Genomic DNA, 16992 nt, shown 5'->3' on the forward strand with positions numbered 1-16992 from the left:
GTTCATGAGTTAGGCGCCGATTTTGCTCAAGCTGATGGTAGAGCTGGTCTGTGCGAGGCGGCAAGCGGGTTAGAAGAGAAAGGAGAAAGAGAGAAAGGCAGAAAGAACACAGGGTTAGAGGCGGCAGAGATTAACTGCAGAGTCAAAGAATCCAAACAAGGCATTCCAAAGAGTCCTGGTAGTGTTTCGTCATCAGGTGAGAAAATATTTGAGAAAACTTTGAGAAGCTCAAGGAAACAAGCATTAGAAACACTACCTTGTTGTGAGACAGCACCTCAGAAAGGAAGGGGGAGAGGGTTCCAGGACTGGCCACAGGTTCAGCGTAGGCAGACAGCCATAGAAGAAACACACTGGAGAACCACCACTTGTTGGCTTTACCATGAGGCAGAGAGAGGCAGAGCCAGGCCACGGGGCCCAATCCATCAGGAGGTTTATTTGCACAAGCTCATAGGACACACAAGCACATCGCTAGGATCATGGGGCAGCCCTGTAATTTGAGCCGCAGCTGGTGAGCACGATTCCCATACTATTTTCAAAAACCCTGCAAGGAGCTTCCTGCAGGTGCCAGGTGGGGCTACCCTTGTCCCCACAACTGTCAACCTTAGATTCATCAAGTGCAGATCTCTAGAAGGCATGCGAATTGTAACAAAGCTTTGGCAGAACCTTCCTTGGATTTAGGCACGCCCGTTGCCCGTTTCGAGACAACGGCAAACCCTTTGAACACTACCCTGATCAGTTCTTCCTTGGGCGTTTTGTCTGCTCACTCCCATCTGCTTGTTTCCAAGCTCCCATGGAAAGGGCGGAAGCAGAGGAACGCAGTAATGGAGAGCACTGTGCCAAAGCCTCTCTTGCTGTTCGTTACTGGGAAGGACCGAAGAGCCCTTTGCCCAAAAGTGTAAGCCAGTGGACAGAGCAAATGTTGATGGCCAGGCTACACTACAAGTTGTCAACCGTGGTCCCACATAACTTCTGATATCCAATGGAGAGCTGAACCCCTGGAAAACCCCAACCTGGAAGATGCTCAAAGGAGGAGAGTCAACCTTTATTACACTTTCTTTATCACACTTTCTTTTTGTCAATTGACATGTCCTTGCATGGATATAAATCTTTTTAAAGGGTGGGAGAACATGCAAGGCAGAACAACATCTCTTTCCCCTTGCTGGGAAACAGTCAAGGCCCTGCCTTCCCCCTATGGGCAGGGGGTTTATCCACAGCACAAAAAGAGTCTGAGGGTCTTAAGGGTGGCAGGGGAGACAGAGTGAAATCGGGCTGGGAAAAGTCTGGCTCCATGCCACAGGGTATGCACCCTCTCAACCTTGTTTACCACTCCAAGGGATCCTTTCCAGGGGTGGGGAGGCTGCCGGAAGGAGGGACCCTAGTTCCCCCTGCAAAGGATGTGTTTGGCGGCAAGGGCAGCCCGTTTGCCAAAAGGATCTCTTCTAGGGGCAGAAAAAGGAGTTAAAAGGCAATTTGTCCTGCAACATCCAAGCTCAGACCCCAACGCTTCTCCTCCCAAGGTTCCTCTGAAGGGGAACGCAAGGGAGAGCCCGGAATCCACTGCAGAGGCGATGGGGAAAGGAAAACGAGCCTCCTTCTAACAGAGCAGTTCCTCAGTGGGACAGGCTTCCTCGGGAGGTGGTAAGTGCTCCTTCCCTGGAGGCTAGACGGCCATCTGTCAGCAATACTGATTCTATGACCTTAGGCAGTTCATGAGAGGCAGTTCATGAGAGGGAGGGCATCTTGGCCATCTTCTGGGCATGGAGTAGGGGTGACTGGGTGTGTGGGGGGATGCAGTTGTGAAATTCCTGCATTGTGCAGGGGGTTGGACTAGATGACCCTGGTGGTCCCTTCCAACTCTATGATCCTCTTCTCACGATCCAGCTCTCCTCCGCACCCCAACCCCAGCCACGTCCCTCCTTCCAATTCCAGAGCCCCACAATACCGGCTTGTCCTAGGAGACTGTGGAAAACCTCTGCAGGCAGAATTGCAGGGACTGACATTTACTGGCTGCTCATAGCCTTAAAAGTACAACTTCTGCCCTCAGATACTGGACGTGTTCGCTTGGGAAAGACGCCCTTTGATTTAATGCAATTTCTTTTCAAGGAAGTATGCACAAGACAGCAGATTAAATCTTCCTTGGAGGAAACAACAGAGGTGAGTCAGAATCCACCTGCCTCTAGGACTCTGCGGCTCCAGCCTGCCCACAACGAAGGGAGACTGGAAGGTTGCCAGTCGATCTTCCCCCTTTTGAATCTTAACAAGTCACTTGCCACAGGAGATGGGCGGCGGTCCGAGAGATGGGCCTCTTTTTTCCCCTCGCACGACTACAAAGCAGCCCAAGAAACCCTTTGCACTGCGGACTCCCGTTCTGAAGAGGACGAGGCGTAAAACCTCTGTGATGCAATCCAAGCATCAAGCAGCCCCCCTTTATCAGTAGGATGGGGTCGTGATGATATTGGAGCATCAGAAACGTCCAGCTGTGAATAAGGCAGGGGCTAATCTGGACAGCAGGCCAGAATGCGGTCAGATAATTCTGTTCCCACCCATTTGCATTAGGGATGAGGCCCATTTTCCGCTTTTGGGGGGAAAATACTGTTTGCTTTGACCTTTAAAGATCTATGTGGCTTGGGACCAGGGTGTCTTGAGGAACCGTCTTCTCGTGCACATTCGCACCCAGGAATTAAGATACCAGGGAGAGGCCCTGCTGACTGTCTCATCAAAGACGTTCAAGACAGGGCCTTTTCAGTGGCTGCCCCATGATTATGGAAAAACCTCCCCAGGGGGGTACGCCTGGTACCCTCACATTAGGAGGCAGCTGAAGACGGTTTTGGACTGCGTTTGGTTAAGCTTAGCAGCAGTACCGTGTGGCGATTTTAAATTTTGGTTTTTGTTTTTTAGCGTATTTTATTCTATGAGTTTTATCTATCTTTGTAAGCCACCTTGAGCCCCGTATGGAAGAAAGACAGCTAAGAAATGTTTTAAATAAATAATCTAGGAAAGGGGAACATAACACCGCCCCGCCCCACTTTCCTGTTCTCTATCCTTGTATGGATTTTTTGCCTGCAGGGCTCCAATTCAGGAAGTGAGCCAAATTGGGGGGGGGGGGCTGAAATTAACACAGCCTTGCAAAGTAAGGAGAGAGAGAGAGAGAGCAGGGCTTCATTCCCCTTCCCTAAATAACAGGGGTCCTGGCCCCCGGTTTACTTTTTCACCTGCATAAATACCCTGGAGGTTTTTAAGAAGAGGCTAGATGGCCATCTGTCAGCAATGCTGATTCTATGACCTTAAGCAGATGATGAGAGGGAAGGCATCCTGACCATCTTCTGGGCATGGAGTAGGGGATCACTGGGGGCGTGTGGGGGGAGGTAGTTGTGAATTTCCTGCATTGTGCAGGGGGTTGGACTAGATGACCCTAGTGGTCCCTTCCCACTCTATGATTCTATGACCATGCCTCCCCCCTTATATCTAGAATTCTGATTTCCACTCTGAACTAACAATGCAAAAACCAGGTCCCCACTCAAGGAAGACTTCCAGATTTATCTCCAAATTGACAACAGCCTTATAGCCAGAGACAGAGGCTCCTTCTTGCAGACTTCCTTCTGCCCCAACGGTGTCTTTTGTCAGCCCAAGAACGCCGAGGCTAATCTGCACTAAGATGTCATCAACCACAACTGAGTTTTGCTTTTTGGCTGCTTTTACCTCTGGCAGGGAGTGGCGGGGAGAGGCAGTGTGGGGCAGAACTGCTTTAAATAACTAAATAAAATTTGACCTTGGGACCAGTTCTTGAGGAGCCCCTCCTAACAGCTGTCTTCCGGGGCTGCTAGAAAATGAAACAGTCAAAGGAATCGAAGCAGCCGCTTTCCCCATCCAACAACCTGGGCCCTCCCCGCCGGTTCTGCATTACTCACGAGAAGCCAAAATGGTTTGTGAAATGGCATGGAGGAGCCAGGAGAAAGAAAGAGACAAGGAAAGAATAAAATGAAAAGGGAAAATAAAGTAAACCCCTAATGGCGAGAAAGCAGATTTTTTTTATTATTATTATTCATACTGGAAATGATGGAAATAAATAAAAGGCTGAAGGAAATTAGCAAAACAGATACAGCTTCCGCAGCGGGATTTTTTATTTTACACTGAAAGTGGGCAAGTTTCTGTACAGTCCACAGGCACCGGGAGATCGAGCCCCACGTCCCGCGAGAGAGAGCGGGGAGGGAAGGCTTGGAGGGAAGCAGGAGGAGGACAGGGCAAGGAACTGAGAAACAGCCAGGAGCCAAGGGAAGATGGAGGATCCAGCGCCACAAGGGTGTCTTTGGAGAAGTGAAGCAAAGACATTTATCTGCATGAAGATAAAGAGACAGAAAATGAAAATGGCATAATGGAGGCGGGGGGGGGGGAGGCGAGAGAAGAGGTGGCAAGCACGGCGAAATGGAGCGTAACTGGAAAAAAGGATCCCCCCGGCTTCACACGCACACAAAACCACAATCGGGGCTGGCGGCACTCCCACAAACCCGGCAAACCCAAACCCCACACAGAGCTGCAAAATGCCATGCCCTAAAATACAACATTTGCAAATTAGTACGGGTTTCTCCTAAGGCCGTCCCTGAGCGCCATCGGGCTTAGGCAAAGAGGGGGAGGGAAGTAACTGACACCCCCCCGCCAAAGATAACCCACCCAGACTCCCCTCCCCATGAAAAAAAGAACCAGAGGTTCACATCCTTCCTATACACGTGAAGAAGGGATATGAAGGGAGAATTAAGAGTCTCCTCTGGGAAGGGAATGCCCAGATGGCAAAACAGGTAGCCAAATTTTGTGCAATAGCATATAAAGTTCGACCCCTAATGTTGGGCAATTGCAATTAGATAAATCATAATTTGGTCAATTTTAGTCTATTATACATTATTTGGAATTTTAATTAGGAATGTTTTTTGGTTGACCTGCTGAATTTTTTTTTACCTTTTGTATAAATGACACATGTGTTTTTACTGGCTAATGTTGTATCAATAAATCTGATCTGATCTGACGTGAAGAATTACCCATCTTCAGATGAGTCCATCTTCCAAGCATAAGCCTCTGTTCTGGGGATGCCAGGAGCAGCGACTCATGCAGAGCAACTGCAGGCAGCAACTTTGAGCTCAAATATGTGTTGTTGTTGTTGTTTTGAAAACACCATTTAGAAAGTGCAGAGAAGAAAGTTGCAGTGTGCTAAATAGAGGAAATGGCCAGAGGAAACAGAGCAGTGGGGAGATGACGGTGAAGGAACCACACAGAAGCGTCATTTCCCAAACATCTTCTGCTAAATGTTCTGTGCAGGATTTTAAATATGTGTACAACTACAAAGGCTGGATTTTAACTTCTCCCAACAATATTTTCAGCTTGCTTCAGATAAATTCTGTGCACTCAAAATACTATGGGGCAAGAGGCATAAAGGCCCCGCTTCTAGCAAGAGCCTCATTAATAGATCAGCTGGTGTTCAGGGTCAACGCTTGTAATGCTGACCCTTCCAAATTCTTTTTCAACAGTGAGGGGGGGAGGGGAGATCCTTCATATTTCCCAGCCATACGGGACCCTCCCATTACAACTGGCCCTAGGGTTTTCACACAGTGGGCTAATGGTTTGTGAGGGTGCTAGAGGATTTGCGTGGAAGTGTAGAAATAAAACCTGAGAAGCCGACCTTTTATAGGAACTAAAGCAGAAACCCAAAACAAAGCAAAAAACAAGAACACAAAAACCCAACCCTGCAAAATATTATGGAATATGTTTTGTTTGTAAATTTAACTGGGGAGGGAAATGCACAGCAAACAAAACCAAATGCACACTTGTTTTTTAAAAAAACGGCAACAAAAACAACAAAAATTAAAGCACGAAAATCCAGTTCAACGTCTAGCTGCCTGCTTTGGTAAGAGCCTCCCTGCCTTTGTTCGGGTTTCCTTTCAAACCTAACAGCCCACGCAAATGTTACCAAGTATTAGAGCCAAGGTTATCAGGGCAGCAGAGCTGATTTCTCTTCCCAGTTTCTTAAAGTATTAGACAGCAGGGGACCAGGCGCCCAAACCCAAGTCACACTGGAGGGGTCACCATTCATGCACCACGTTGTCTCCTCCTTGTACTAAACACTTGTGCCTTTTTAGAGATAAGACGCAGCTTTGACAGGTACGTTCCTCAAAGAAAATGTTATGCTTTTTTCTTTCCACTAAACGGAGGCATTGAACACATGAAACTGCCTTATCATGAATCAGACCCTTGGTCCATCAAAGTCAGCATTGTCTATTCAGACCGGCAGTGGCTCTCCAGGGTCTCAGGCAGAGAGGTCTTTCACATCACCTACCTGCCTAGTCCCTTTAACTGGAGATGCCAGGGATTGAACCTGGGACCTTCTGCATGACAAGCAGAGGGTCTACCACCGAGCCACAACCCCTCCCTTGTATGTATACACAGATGTATATTTACTAGGAAGTCTACCCCTTTAAATACCGACCAAGCTGATTTGCAAGCAAACGTGGTTAGGGTTGCAAACTCTGAATCAGAAGGAAAGAAAACTTAAAGGAAATGAAAAAAATTCTAAAGCATAACTGGAGGGGGGCATGGATCAGGAGTTTGAAAGCAGAAAACCAGGTAAAACCAAGCCTTGCAAAATGTTAGATGAAGTCATCAACCCAGGCAGGAAGTTTGCCCACTCTTTACGGGGAGAGAACATGCCAAATGCCCGTCAGTGTGTTTGGAAAGATCCTGTGCGCAAGGGCCAGGCTGTAATTAATCAACAAACTACATCGACCGAAGGCAAGTCAGGCTATGGCTGGGGGGGCAAACCCAACCGGCTCATCAGTGAAAGATCAACAAGGATCCCAAAAGTCCCACACAATGTCATAGACAGCATTATGGGAAATTATGGAAGGGGCAGAAAAGTCACAGGACAGTAAGCTCTTTAAAATTTCTTTTGAGCATTTCTTATCCTTTTGGAGAGTCAAATTATTCTCGATTTAAGCTCCTCTTTTAAAAAGGAGACGGACACGGCAGCAGAACCCGCACTAAAGAGTGAGCCAGCTTCATTTGCAAGGCTGCGCTTGGGAACCGGGATGTGGGGGTGAAGAAAGGCACCGGGAAGCCAAGGCAGGGGGTGGGTGGGAGGCCATTTACATGGAAGTCATGTCGTTGAGAGCGTGGTCCAGCTCCTCGCTGATGGCTTTGTACTTGAGTTTCTGAGCATACAACTCGTCTAAGAGTCACCGGGGGAAAGGCGGAAGTGCAAGAAGGGAGCCGTGGTGGAAGGGAAGCGCCATCCAGAAACCACAAGAGCGCAAAGAGGAAGATGTGCAGAAGGCAGAGGTTTTGGCGGAGGGAAAGTGAAAGAAATCAAACAAACTGAACATCAACGACAGGAGTCAAAACAAATTCAGAGGGAATCCCACTACTGGACTAAGTCAAAGGGTGTGTGTGGTGGGGGGAGATTAATACAGTGCCCATCAACATACTAGCAAACAGGTAATGTGGACATGACAAAGGAAAGATTCTCCTTTCTTTTAGACCCAAAGAAACTTTTTTTGGGAAGAGATGGTTCTGTATTCAGGCATAAACAGAAGCATGTTGTACCGGGCAGATAAAATCCTGAGTTGGCAACCCCAGTATGAACTCACTGTGATGGGGCAAAAAGCCGACAGCAACCGGCAGCAATCCATGAGAGACACTTACCACTTTCCTACTATTACAAGTGGCTTTCCACTATGTGGCTACTGTGAAAAGGGGCAGACACTATGTGCCAAAAAGACATACACAAAAACGTACCTTCTAAGTCATCGATGCTCTTTTCCAGCTTGGTTACTGACCTCTCAGCAAATTCAGCTCGGGTCTCAGCCTACAAGAAAAACATGCAGACGCAAATCAAGAGCCACCACAGAATCTGCAGGGAAGGCGCTGCTGCGTTTGTGACCGGAAGCAAGGAAAGGGGACCTTTTGCTGGGGGAAAGGCGACCATCCAGAAGCAGCGGGGGCATACAAGCCACACCACCGTCCCGACACCATCTGGATGTCCTCTCATTCGCAGGGCCTTTGAGGAAGAAGAAGAGAAAGCTGCTAATGGGGAAGGGGATGGAAGTCTTGGAAAGCAGTGAGGAAGGAGAGAGCAGGATTCCCAAACAGCCAGAACCGGCTGGTCTTCCGCCATTGATTAGGCGCTTGAAGAGAGAGGGACTCGGACACGGACAGCTAACTCAATCCCATCTCCAGCGTATCTCCACTTTCAGTAAAAAGACTTTTCTGACAGTCAGAGCGGTTCCTCAGTAGAACGAGGCTTCCTCGGGAGGTGGTGAGCTCTCCTTCCCTGGAGGTTTTTAAGAATAGGCTAGATGGCCATCTGTCAGCAATGCTGATTCTATGACCTCAGGCAGATCATGAGAGGGAGGGCATCTTGGCCATCTTCTGGGCATGGCATAGGGGTCACTGGGGGTGTGGGGGGGAGGTAGTTTGGCATTTCCTTCATTGTGCAGGGGGTTGGACTAGATGACCCTGGTGGTCCCTTCCAACTCTTTGAGTCTATAATTCTATGACTCTCTTCACCCAGGATATGTCCCACTCAAAGAACGGGAAAAGCACACAGGGGCAGAGAGCCGGCTTCACGAATGCACCATTCGTTTCCACAAGAACGGGCTTTGTTCTCCTTTTGGGACAAAAAAGGGTCTTTTTACCTCCTTCAGTTTGTCAGTCAGGACCTTGATCTCCTCTTCATACTTGTCTTCCTTTTGCGAATACTGCAAGTCAAAAGAAGAGCGACCACAGGCATCAGTCCTCATGTTGCAGAGAAGACACTACACAAGTAAGAACCTCAGAAGGGCCCTGCTGGATCAGACCAGCGAGGGTCCACATAGTCCAGGATCCTGTCTCACACAGTGGCCAGCCCGTTCCTCTACAGAGCCAATCAGCAAGGCACAGAGGCAGAGGCCTTCCCCTGATGTTATCTCCCAACACTAGGATTCAGAGGTTGACTGCCTCTGGATTTGGAGGTTCCCTTTAGTCCCCATGACTAGTAGCCAGTGATAGACCTATCCTTAGGAATCTGTCTCATCCCCTTTTAAAGCTGTCCATGCCTGCGGCCGTCGCTGCATCCCCTGGCCGCGAAATGCTTATGCCCACACCTTTAACAGTCAAGATTTGATCAGGCTGAACCAGCAGGTTACAAAAATACAATTACTTGGACTTTTGAGCTAATTAATGCCTCTTGCACCTCTAAAGCTAACCCGGGAGCAGGGCACCTAAAGGATCCCTGGCTCCGATACGAGCTTACCATTAATTAAGATCACCATCGGAAGCCCTTCACAAAGTACCCGCACCTATGGGACCTAGGCAGGTGGCAACCTGAGAGAGGCACCCTGACCGTAGAAGACCTCCCCAGGCACAATCAATACTCCTTGTAGCATGCCGGGCTAAATTCACCCTGTCTGCCTGGACTTTTAATAGTATCTAATATTGAACAGCTGCACCCTACTCTTCATCGCCTTACCTAATGTTTACCTGTGTTCATCTACTTTAATGATTCACTGCGGCTACCTGACACGGTTTTCAATTCATTTGTAAGCTGCCTCAAGGGTGACCATAACAGAAACAAGGGACAGCTTCTTATTTTAACATCAATAAAGGTGACACGCATTTCGGTCCCTAAATTAAACACACTTAAAGCTGCTGTATTCATTTGAGAGTTGAAATCTGCCAACTGCCAAGTGCTAAAAACGTCACGGTTGAAGTCTCTGGATCACTGCAACAGGTTTATGGGAGTGACTCCACCATCAACATAATGTACAGGGCTGGATCCAGTAGATCCGTCCTGGCAACAATGTCCTTTTCCTCCGGTGCAATGAATTTCCTACAAGTGGAAGAGCCCCTTACTGCTAGAGAAGGCTCCTATTGCGACCGGGGGGGGGGGGGGGCAGACAGCACCCTGGTAACAGAATAGATTTGCATGGTCCAACCTACTTTATTTCAGCCATTAAACTCGTCACTGGTTGTTTCTATCTAAATGCTTAATGCACCAACTTTGTGCTGTCTATACCCAGCGACTATGCACCTGATGAAGAAATGTGTACTGTTTGAAATCGGGGGGGGGGGGGCTTGTTTCAGCACAAAGAGGGGTACTCATCAGAGCCCCCCCCATCCAGAGTGATAGCTTAGCAATAGAGACCACACAAGAGGTTCCAGATTTGAACCCCTCCCATCTCCACTTTCTGGGAAAGCCCCCCTGCAGAGAGCCAACGTGGTGTAGTGGTTAAGAGCGGTGGTTTGGAGAGGTGGACTCTGATCTGGAGAAATGGGTTTGATTCCCCACTCCTCCACATGAGCGGCGGAGGCTAATCTGGTGAACTGGATTTGTTTCCTCGCTCCTACACACAAAGCCAGCTGGGTGACCTTGGGCTAGTCACAGCTCTGTTAGAGCTCTCTCAGCCCCACCCACCTCACAGTGTGTCTGTTGTGGGGAGGGGAAGGTGACTGTAAGCCGGTTTGAGTCTTCCTTAAGTGGTAGAGAAAGTCAGCATATCTTGAAAGAAGAAGAGTTGGTTTTTATATGCCATCAGAGGCTGAACAAGGTCCTGCAGACACTATACAATTACGGCTCACATCCAATTTCCTCTTCTATAATTTCTCACTTTATGAGGACCCACATACATGACATCAATAAATCATCAGGGGAAATGCAGAACAGACCAGGGCTGGTTGCGGGTGAGCGGGCGAGATTTTAAGATAGCAGGGAGGGTTTTTTTAAAGCTGTCAAGGAAAGTGACTGTGTTCCAGAGGGCAGGTCTGAGCTTGTGTGCCTCTCTGGCTTGGTCAAAGAGGTGCTCCCTGCAGAGCGGGACAGTATCTCTGGGTGCAAGGTTTGGCTCAGGCAGCGGCCCTCTGGTGCCCCGGGCTGTGGCGTAGCTGGCCCATGGGTCGCGAGGACCGAGAGATGGGATCTGTGCAAGCATTGGCAGGGCCTGCTCATCCGGAGACCCGTTCTGAAACAAGCTGTGTTGCAAGATCCCCACAAAACAGCACGTTTGCCTGAGCTCCTGCTGGAGCAAACTCAAAGGCAGCCTGATAGGTCCCTGAAGCTGTAGTCTGCTCTTGAACACACACACACACAATGCATGTTGTCAGTGCAAAATGGAACAGCTTCCTTCTGACAATGATTCTAACTGCTGGCATCGGCTCAAACTCATAGCGTACGGGAGATCCCAGTCGCCAGGACTCCAGCAGAACCATTGTTTTATCACTGGACTGATTTATGGGATCTTTTTATTGTCTGTTTGGAATGCAGAAGGTCTTAATACACAGCATGCCCTATTAAAAAGATCAGGTCCCTTCTAGCTCTATGTTTCTATGCGTTCATTTTGCATTAGGGCTCATACTGTCCCGGGAGCCTGCCGTCAGAACAGAGCAGAGTGATTCAGCGCGTTCTCCTCCTTCGAAGGCAAGGCAGAAGGACTGAATTTGGAGAAAACGTTCAGAGGACTGTGTTGCTGACCCGTTTTGCACTGCTGGAGTCTCCCAGCTAGAGCCGTACCTTCTCAGCCTGAGCCTCCAGCGACCTCAGGTTGTTGGTCACAGTTTTCAACTCCTCTTCAAGTTCAGCACATTTGCTATTATTTTGGGAAAGGGTCAGGAGGAAGATCAGTCAAGCAAAATGGGGGGGGGGGGAGAAGAGGGGAGGAAAAAGATAGAGAAAAATGAAAACTGAATTTCAGAGCAAAAGAAGGGCTTGGAAGGAGCTGGATCTGTCTGAGACCAAACAAGGCAATCCACCGTAATGCCCAAATGTGGGCCGGGGGGGGGGGCACAGGGAGAGTTCCCGACTGTGCCTAACCCCACAGACCCCAACATCTCTATCGGTTTGTAAAGCAAAACCACTTGGGATTTGAAGATCTTCTATCTGTCCTGAAGGACACGTTGCTCTCATGTTTGCGTATCCCATGAGACACGGATGAAATCCACACGAGACCAACTGCACGAGATCCGGGGTACCCAAATTGATTCAGAACCCGTCCGTGCAAAACCTTAAAACCGCCTCAGACAGCTCAGCTTCCTCTCGGGGCCGGATCAGCTGCAAAAGGTTATCACACATACGCAAACGCCCAGACACAAGCACGACAAAAGGTCTAAGGAAAGCCACACAAGCCAAACGCAAAGGAAAGTGAGGGGCAAAATGGGAGACTCTGCCCCTACTGCTGAAGGGAGAAACTAGCAGGTTAGGTGCGGAGAGCTGAAAGATCGGGGTTGCCCCTACGTCGGGCTAGTCTATGCACAGACACAAGGTGTACGTGAGCGCCAGTACCTTCTCCTCCGCAGCCATTAACGCTTTCAACGTTTGATCCATTATCCTTAACTGTTCCTCCAGCTGTCGAACTTGGCTGTTAGTGGGACACATGAAAACGCACAGAGCCATTCACAAAATTCAGTGAGCAAGTCACAAGCGTGCAGTGAACAAAAAGACCAAACCTCCCCCTGCTCCACCCCACCCCACCCCCCGGGATACCACCTACAGACACGCAGCCATCACGCGCACGGAGACAGACGCCACTGGGTTTGGTGCACAAGGTCGCCACATCACAGTGCAGAGCTGGACACCGACAAGACTGCCAGATAAATTCATCATGCTCGGCCGCAGCCCCCCAAAAGCTCTACAGCGAAGGGGCGGCGCTTACCTTTCTGAGAGCTCGGCCCGCTCCTCAGCCCGCTCCAGGTCGCTCTCAATGATCACCAGCTTACGAGCCACCTACAGCAAGGCAGAGGATAAACAGGGAAGAATGCTCACCTCTGGTGGTAAACGCACACACCCTATTGGAACCAGGAGCAGAGATCTTGGCCACCCGAAGGATGATCCAGTCGCCACAGGCCAGGGAATCTCTCTTCCCACGGCCGCTGCTGCACACAGGGTCAACCTAGTTTCTCTACCCTCCCCGCCCCTTTCCCAGACAGTCATCCACCCCCCACTGGCACACTAGCAGGTCTACGTTGCTCCCCCCCTTCCCGATCTCAAGGGCCGCTCTGCTCCCCAGCCACCCACGCTCAACAGCTACGGACAGGGTGGGATGGGAGTGAAGGAAGAATGGCCCAAATGTCCCAAAGCGGAGAGGCCAATTCCACAGCCATATTTGCACAGGTGAAGGATAAGAACATAAGAAAAGCCCTGCTGGATCAGACCCAGGCCCATCAAGTCCAGCAGTCTGTTCTTACAGTGGCCAACCAGGTGCCTCTAGGAAGCCCACAAACAAGATGACTGCAGGAGCATTGTCCTGCCTGTGCTCCAAAGAACCTATTATAATAGGCATGCTCCTCTAATCCTGAGCAGTACAGGTATGCATCATGACTAGTATCCATTTCGACTAGTAGCCATGAATACCCCTCTCCTCCATGAACATGTCCACTCCCCTCTTAAAGCCTTCCAAGTTGGCAGCCATCACCACCTCCTGGGGCAGGGAGTTCCACAATTTAACTATGCGTAATTCAGCCTAATACTGCTGGGTTCTGGGGGAGAGATTTCCAACTCCCAGAACTTGCTAATTCTTCTCTTGTTGGGATTCCAACGTGACTGTGCAGAGGACCAGGAACATCTCTTCACCCTTCCCAGGAAAAACGTCCTTCCTTTTCAGCACTCCGTCTCCTTCCCCACAAGAGCTTCACTGACACAGCAGCAGTTGTCTCTCAAACAAGCTGACCTCCCACCCCACCTCCAGTCCAGGAAGCCAAACCATCCAACGCCCCCGAAAGGCCTGGGCTGCCATCAAGAACTGACCTCCTCATACTTGCGGTCAGCGTCCTCAGCAATGTGCTTGGCCTCTTTCAGTTGGATCTCCTGAATTTCCATCTTCTCCTCATCCTTCAGGGCTCTGCTCTCAATGACCTTCATTCCTCTGGAGAAGATGGGAGACAGAAAACAGTATTCAACTCGTGTTCCCAGGAAGTCCACATTCTGCACCCAGAGAGGCTGAACTTTGCACCCTGCAGCGAGATTTGAGTCCAGGAGCACCTCAGAGACCAACTGATGCCTTTGCAGGCCCTCACTAAGTGTTTTTAGGAAATGGATGGGAACAGGTAGGGATTTTGCCGATTTTTAGATGTGTTGCTTTGGCAGCAGCTGCCACCACAGCACAAGGATCTTCCCTGTGTGACTGAAGTAAAGCTGTAGCAGCCGTTTTGCGGCTGGACCATGCCATGCCAGAATTCCACAGGTGAACACATGAAGCTGCCTTATACTGAACCAGACCCTTGGTCCATCAAAGTCAGCACTGTCTACTCAGACCGGCAGTGGCTCTCCAGGGTCTCAGGCAGGGGTCTTTCACATCACCTACATGCCTGGTTCCTTTAACTGGAGATGCCGGGGATTGAACCTGGGACCTTTTGCCTGGTAAGCAGATGCTCTACTGCTGAGCCACAGCCCCTCCCTTGGTGCCTGCTGTATCAAAAAGGCTGGGGACCTCCAGGTGAGTACATTGTGGATTTTTGTGCTTGACTTTAACTTGGGGGGGTTACCTCTCTCTGTGTGCAGTACACAGATACAATGCACCCCTTTAGAGTGCCCCCCGTAACATAACATGCTCTTTCTGTGCAATGGCATACACTCACACAGAGAGCCACAACGACAAGCATTTTGCTGTTTTCTATATGAAATCAAGAGTTTTCCCAAGGATTGTGCTCTGTGCATGCAAGTGTCCTCCACCTCTGGAATCTTGGAACCAACCTTGTGAGGTTTCACAGAATCATAGAGTTGGAAGGGACCACCAGGGTCATCTAGTCCAACCCCCTGCACAATGCAGGAAATTCACAACTACCTCCCCCCACACACCCCGTGACCCCTACTCCATGCCCAGAAGATGGCCAAGATGCCCTCACAACTACCTCCCCCTACACCCCCAGTGACCCCTACTCCATGCCCAGAACATGGCCAAGATGCCCTCCCTCTGATGATCTGCCTATGGTCATAGAATCAGCATTGCTGATGGCCATCTAGCCTCTGCTTAAAAACCTCCGGGGAAGGAGAGCTCACCACCTCCCGAGGAAGCCTGTTCCACTGAGGAACTGCTCTAACTGTTAGAAAACCCTTCCTAATGTCTAGACGGCAACTCTTTTGATTTAATTTCAACGCCGTTGGTTCTGGTCCGACCTTCTGGGGCAACAGAAAACAACTCGGCACCCTCCTCTCTATGACAGCCCTTCAAGGACTTGAAGTCTGTCTTGTACTGAGCCAGGCCCACGCAGCCAAGTGCAAAAGACCAAGGGACCAGAAGCTGCCACGTGAACCCAAGAGCTCCCTGCGCCCCAATCTCGGATCCAACGCCCCTTGAGGCAAACAGCCCCAGTTCAGTCCCACCTCTCGCTCTCATCGGCAGCCTTCTCAGCCTCCTCCAGTTTCTGCAGAGCAGTTGACAAACGCTCCTGGGCACGATCCAGCTCTTCCTCTACCAGCTGGATACGCCTGTTCAGAGAAGCCACATCGCTCTCCGCCTGCGGGAAGGAAGCAGATGTATCAGGAGGGGGCATTTGGCCTTTGCTGACCGCTGAGAGAACCGAAGAGGTTTACTGAGGAACAGAGTTATGGAGCCCAAAGATGCAGGAAGCACTTGGAGAAGAAAGAATCTAAGAGGACGGCTGACAAGCAAACCATTCTCAATGGGGAAAGAGGCCCCGCGATGACAGTTTTTGGTTTGTGCTGATCTTCCCCAGTATCACGAAACTGGAGTAATACATTTCAATGATGGCACAGTTACTTCATAGAAGAGCGAACCTAAGCAGAGTTAGGAAGTCCAGGGTTGCTACACAGAGGCAGGCAATGGCAAACCACCTCTGAAGGTCTCTCGCCTTGAAAACCCAATGGGGTCACCATAAATTGGCTGCAACTTGACAGCACATTTCGCCACCACCTACCTATAAAGATATCTGGCAAACAAAAGGGGGGGGGGCTTGCCTCAGTCGCTTGGCAGAGCAAAATGGTCTGGGGTGCCCCCATGAGCAGGGCTCTGCCTAGCCCTATACAACGTGGATTTTACAGTCTACAAATGAAAGGCAGCTCTTTCTTTGCCGAGAAGATTTGGTTTTTATATGCCGACTTTCTCCACCACTTAAGGGAGACTCAAACCAGCTTACAATCACCTTCCCTCCCCCTCCCCACATCAGACACCCTGTGAGGTAGGTGGGGCTGAGAGAGCTGTAACTAGCCCAAGGTCACCCAGCTGGCTTCATGTGAAGGAGTGGGGAAACCAACCCGGTTCACCAGATTAGCCTCCACCGGTCATGTGGAGGAGTGGGGAATCGAACCCGGTTCTCAGATCAGAGTCCACTGCTCCAAACCACCGCTCTTAACCACTACACCACGCTGGCTCTCCAGCGACTGTACTATGCCATACCTCGCTTGCAAGTATGACTCTATTAGGCCCCCCCCAAGGTAATTTTCATTAGAACACCAAATAATTTCAGTTCCTGTCCTCCTCTTCCCCCTTTTGTGGTTGTTAATGTGGCTTCTGCAGGTATTTTTTCCCCACGATATCAGGAACGAGCCCGGCTGCATGCACATTTCTCTTGAATTGACACCGGCAATGAGAACACTATTATAAGGGAATTTCTAAGAGGAACTGGTCTGTTTTAAGGGAGACAACAGGAATATTGTTTTCATGAGGAAGACATGGACTCCTGTTTCCAGACGGTTCCAACACACAGGAAGAGCCCGCAGGATGGGAGGATAAGGTCACTGGGGAAAGGAAACGGTCACAGAGATCTCTGGAACAAGCTAAGCTGCAACTTGATATGCTTTTTATAAATGCAGCTCTTAAGAAATCTTCACCCTGTATAACACATGAAGCTGCCTTATACTGAACCAGGCCCTTGGTCCATCAAAGTCAGTCTTGTCTACCCAGACCGGCATCGGCTCTCCAGGGTCTCTGGTGGAGGTCTTTCACATCACCTACTTGCCTAGTCCCTTTAACTGGAGATGCCACTGGGGATTGAACCTGGGACCTTCTGCATGCCAAGCAGATGCTC

At 49.8% G+C, this 16992-nt stretch overlaps 1 protein-coding gene across 8 annotated transcripts in view; it reads right to left on the minus strand.

Moving 5' to 3' along the window:
- Window positions 1-16992, minus strand: part of TPM1 (tropomyosin 1) — a 32323-nt gene that overhangs the window by 1555 nt on the left and 13776 nt on the right. For 2 of the 8 annotated variants that reach the window (XM_056865660.1, XM_056865665.1), the window contains 8 exons: window positions 15329-15462; window positions 13754-13871; window positions 12663-12733; window positions 11525-11600; window positions 8676-8738; window positions 7777-7846; window positions 7132-7210; window positions 4210-4333 (listed from right to left, as the gene is read on the minus strand). In XM_056865660.1, coding sequence (XP_056721638.1) covers window positions 4330-4333; window positions 7132-7210; window positions 7777-7846; window positions 8676-8738; window positions 11525-11600; window positions 12663-12733; window positions 13754-13871; window positions 15329-15462 — 615 coding nt within the window. In that variant the 3' untranslated portion in view covers window positions 4210-4329. Of the gene's footprint in view, window positions 1-4208; window positions 4334-7131; window positions 7211-7776; window positions 7847-8675; window positions 8739-11524; window positions 11601-12292; window positions 12369-12662; window positions 12734-13753; window positions 13872-15328; window positions 15463-16992 lie in introns of those variants that run through there. The other 6 variants (XM_056865668.1, XM_056865663.1, XM_056865666.1 and 3 more) reach the window with 4 other exon arrangements.

The sequence above is a fragment of the Euleptes europaea genome, chromosome 20, assembly GCF_029931775.1.
Source record: "Euleptes europaea isolate rEulEur1 chromosome 20, rEulEur1.hap1, whole genome shotgun sequence".
Classification (NCBI taxonomy): domain Eukaryota; kingdom Metazoa; phylum Chordata; class Lepidosauria; order Squamata; family Sphaerodactylidae; genus Euleptes; species Euleptes europaea.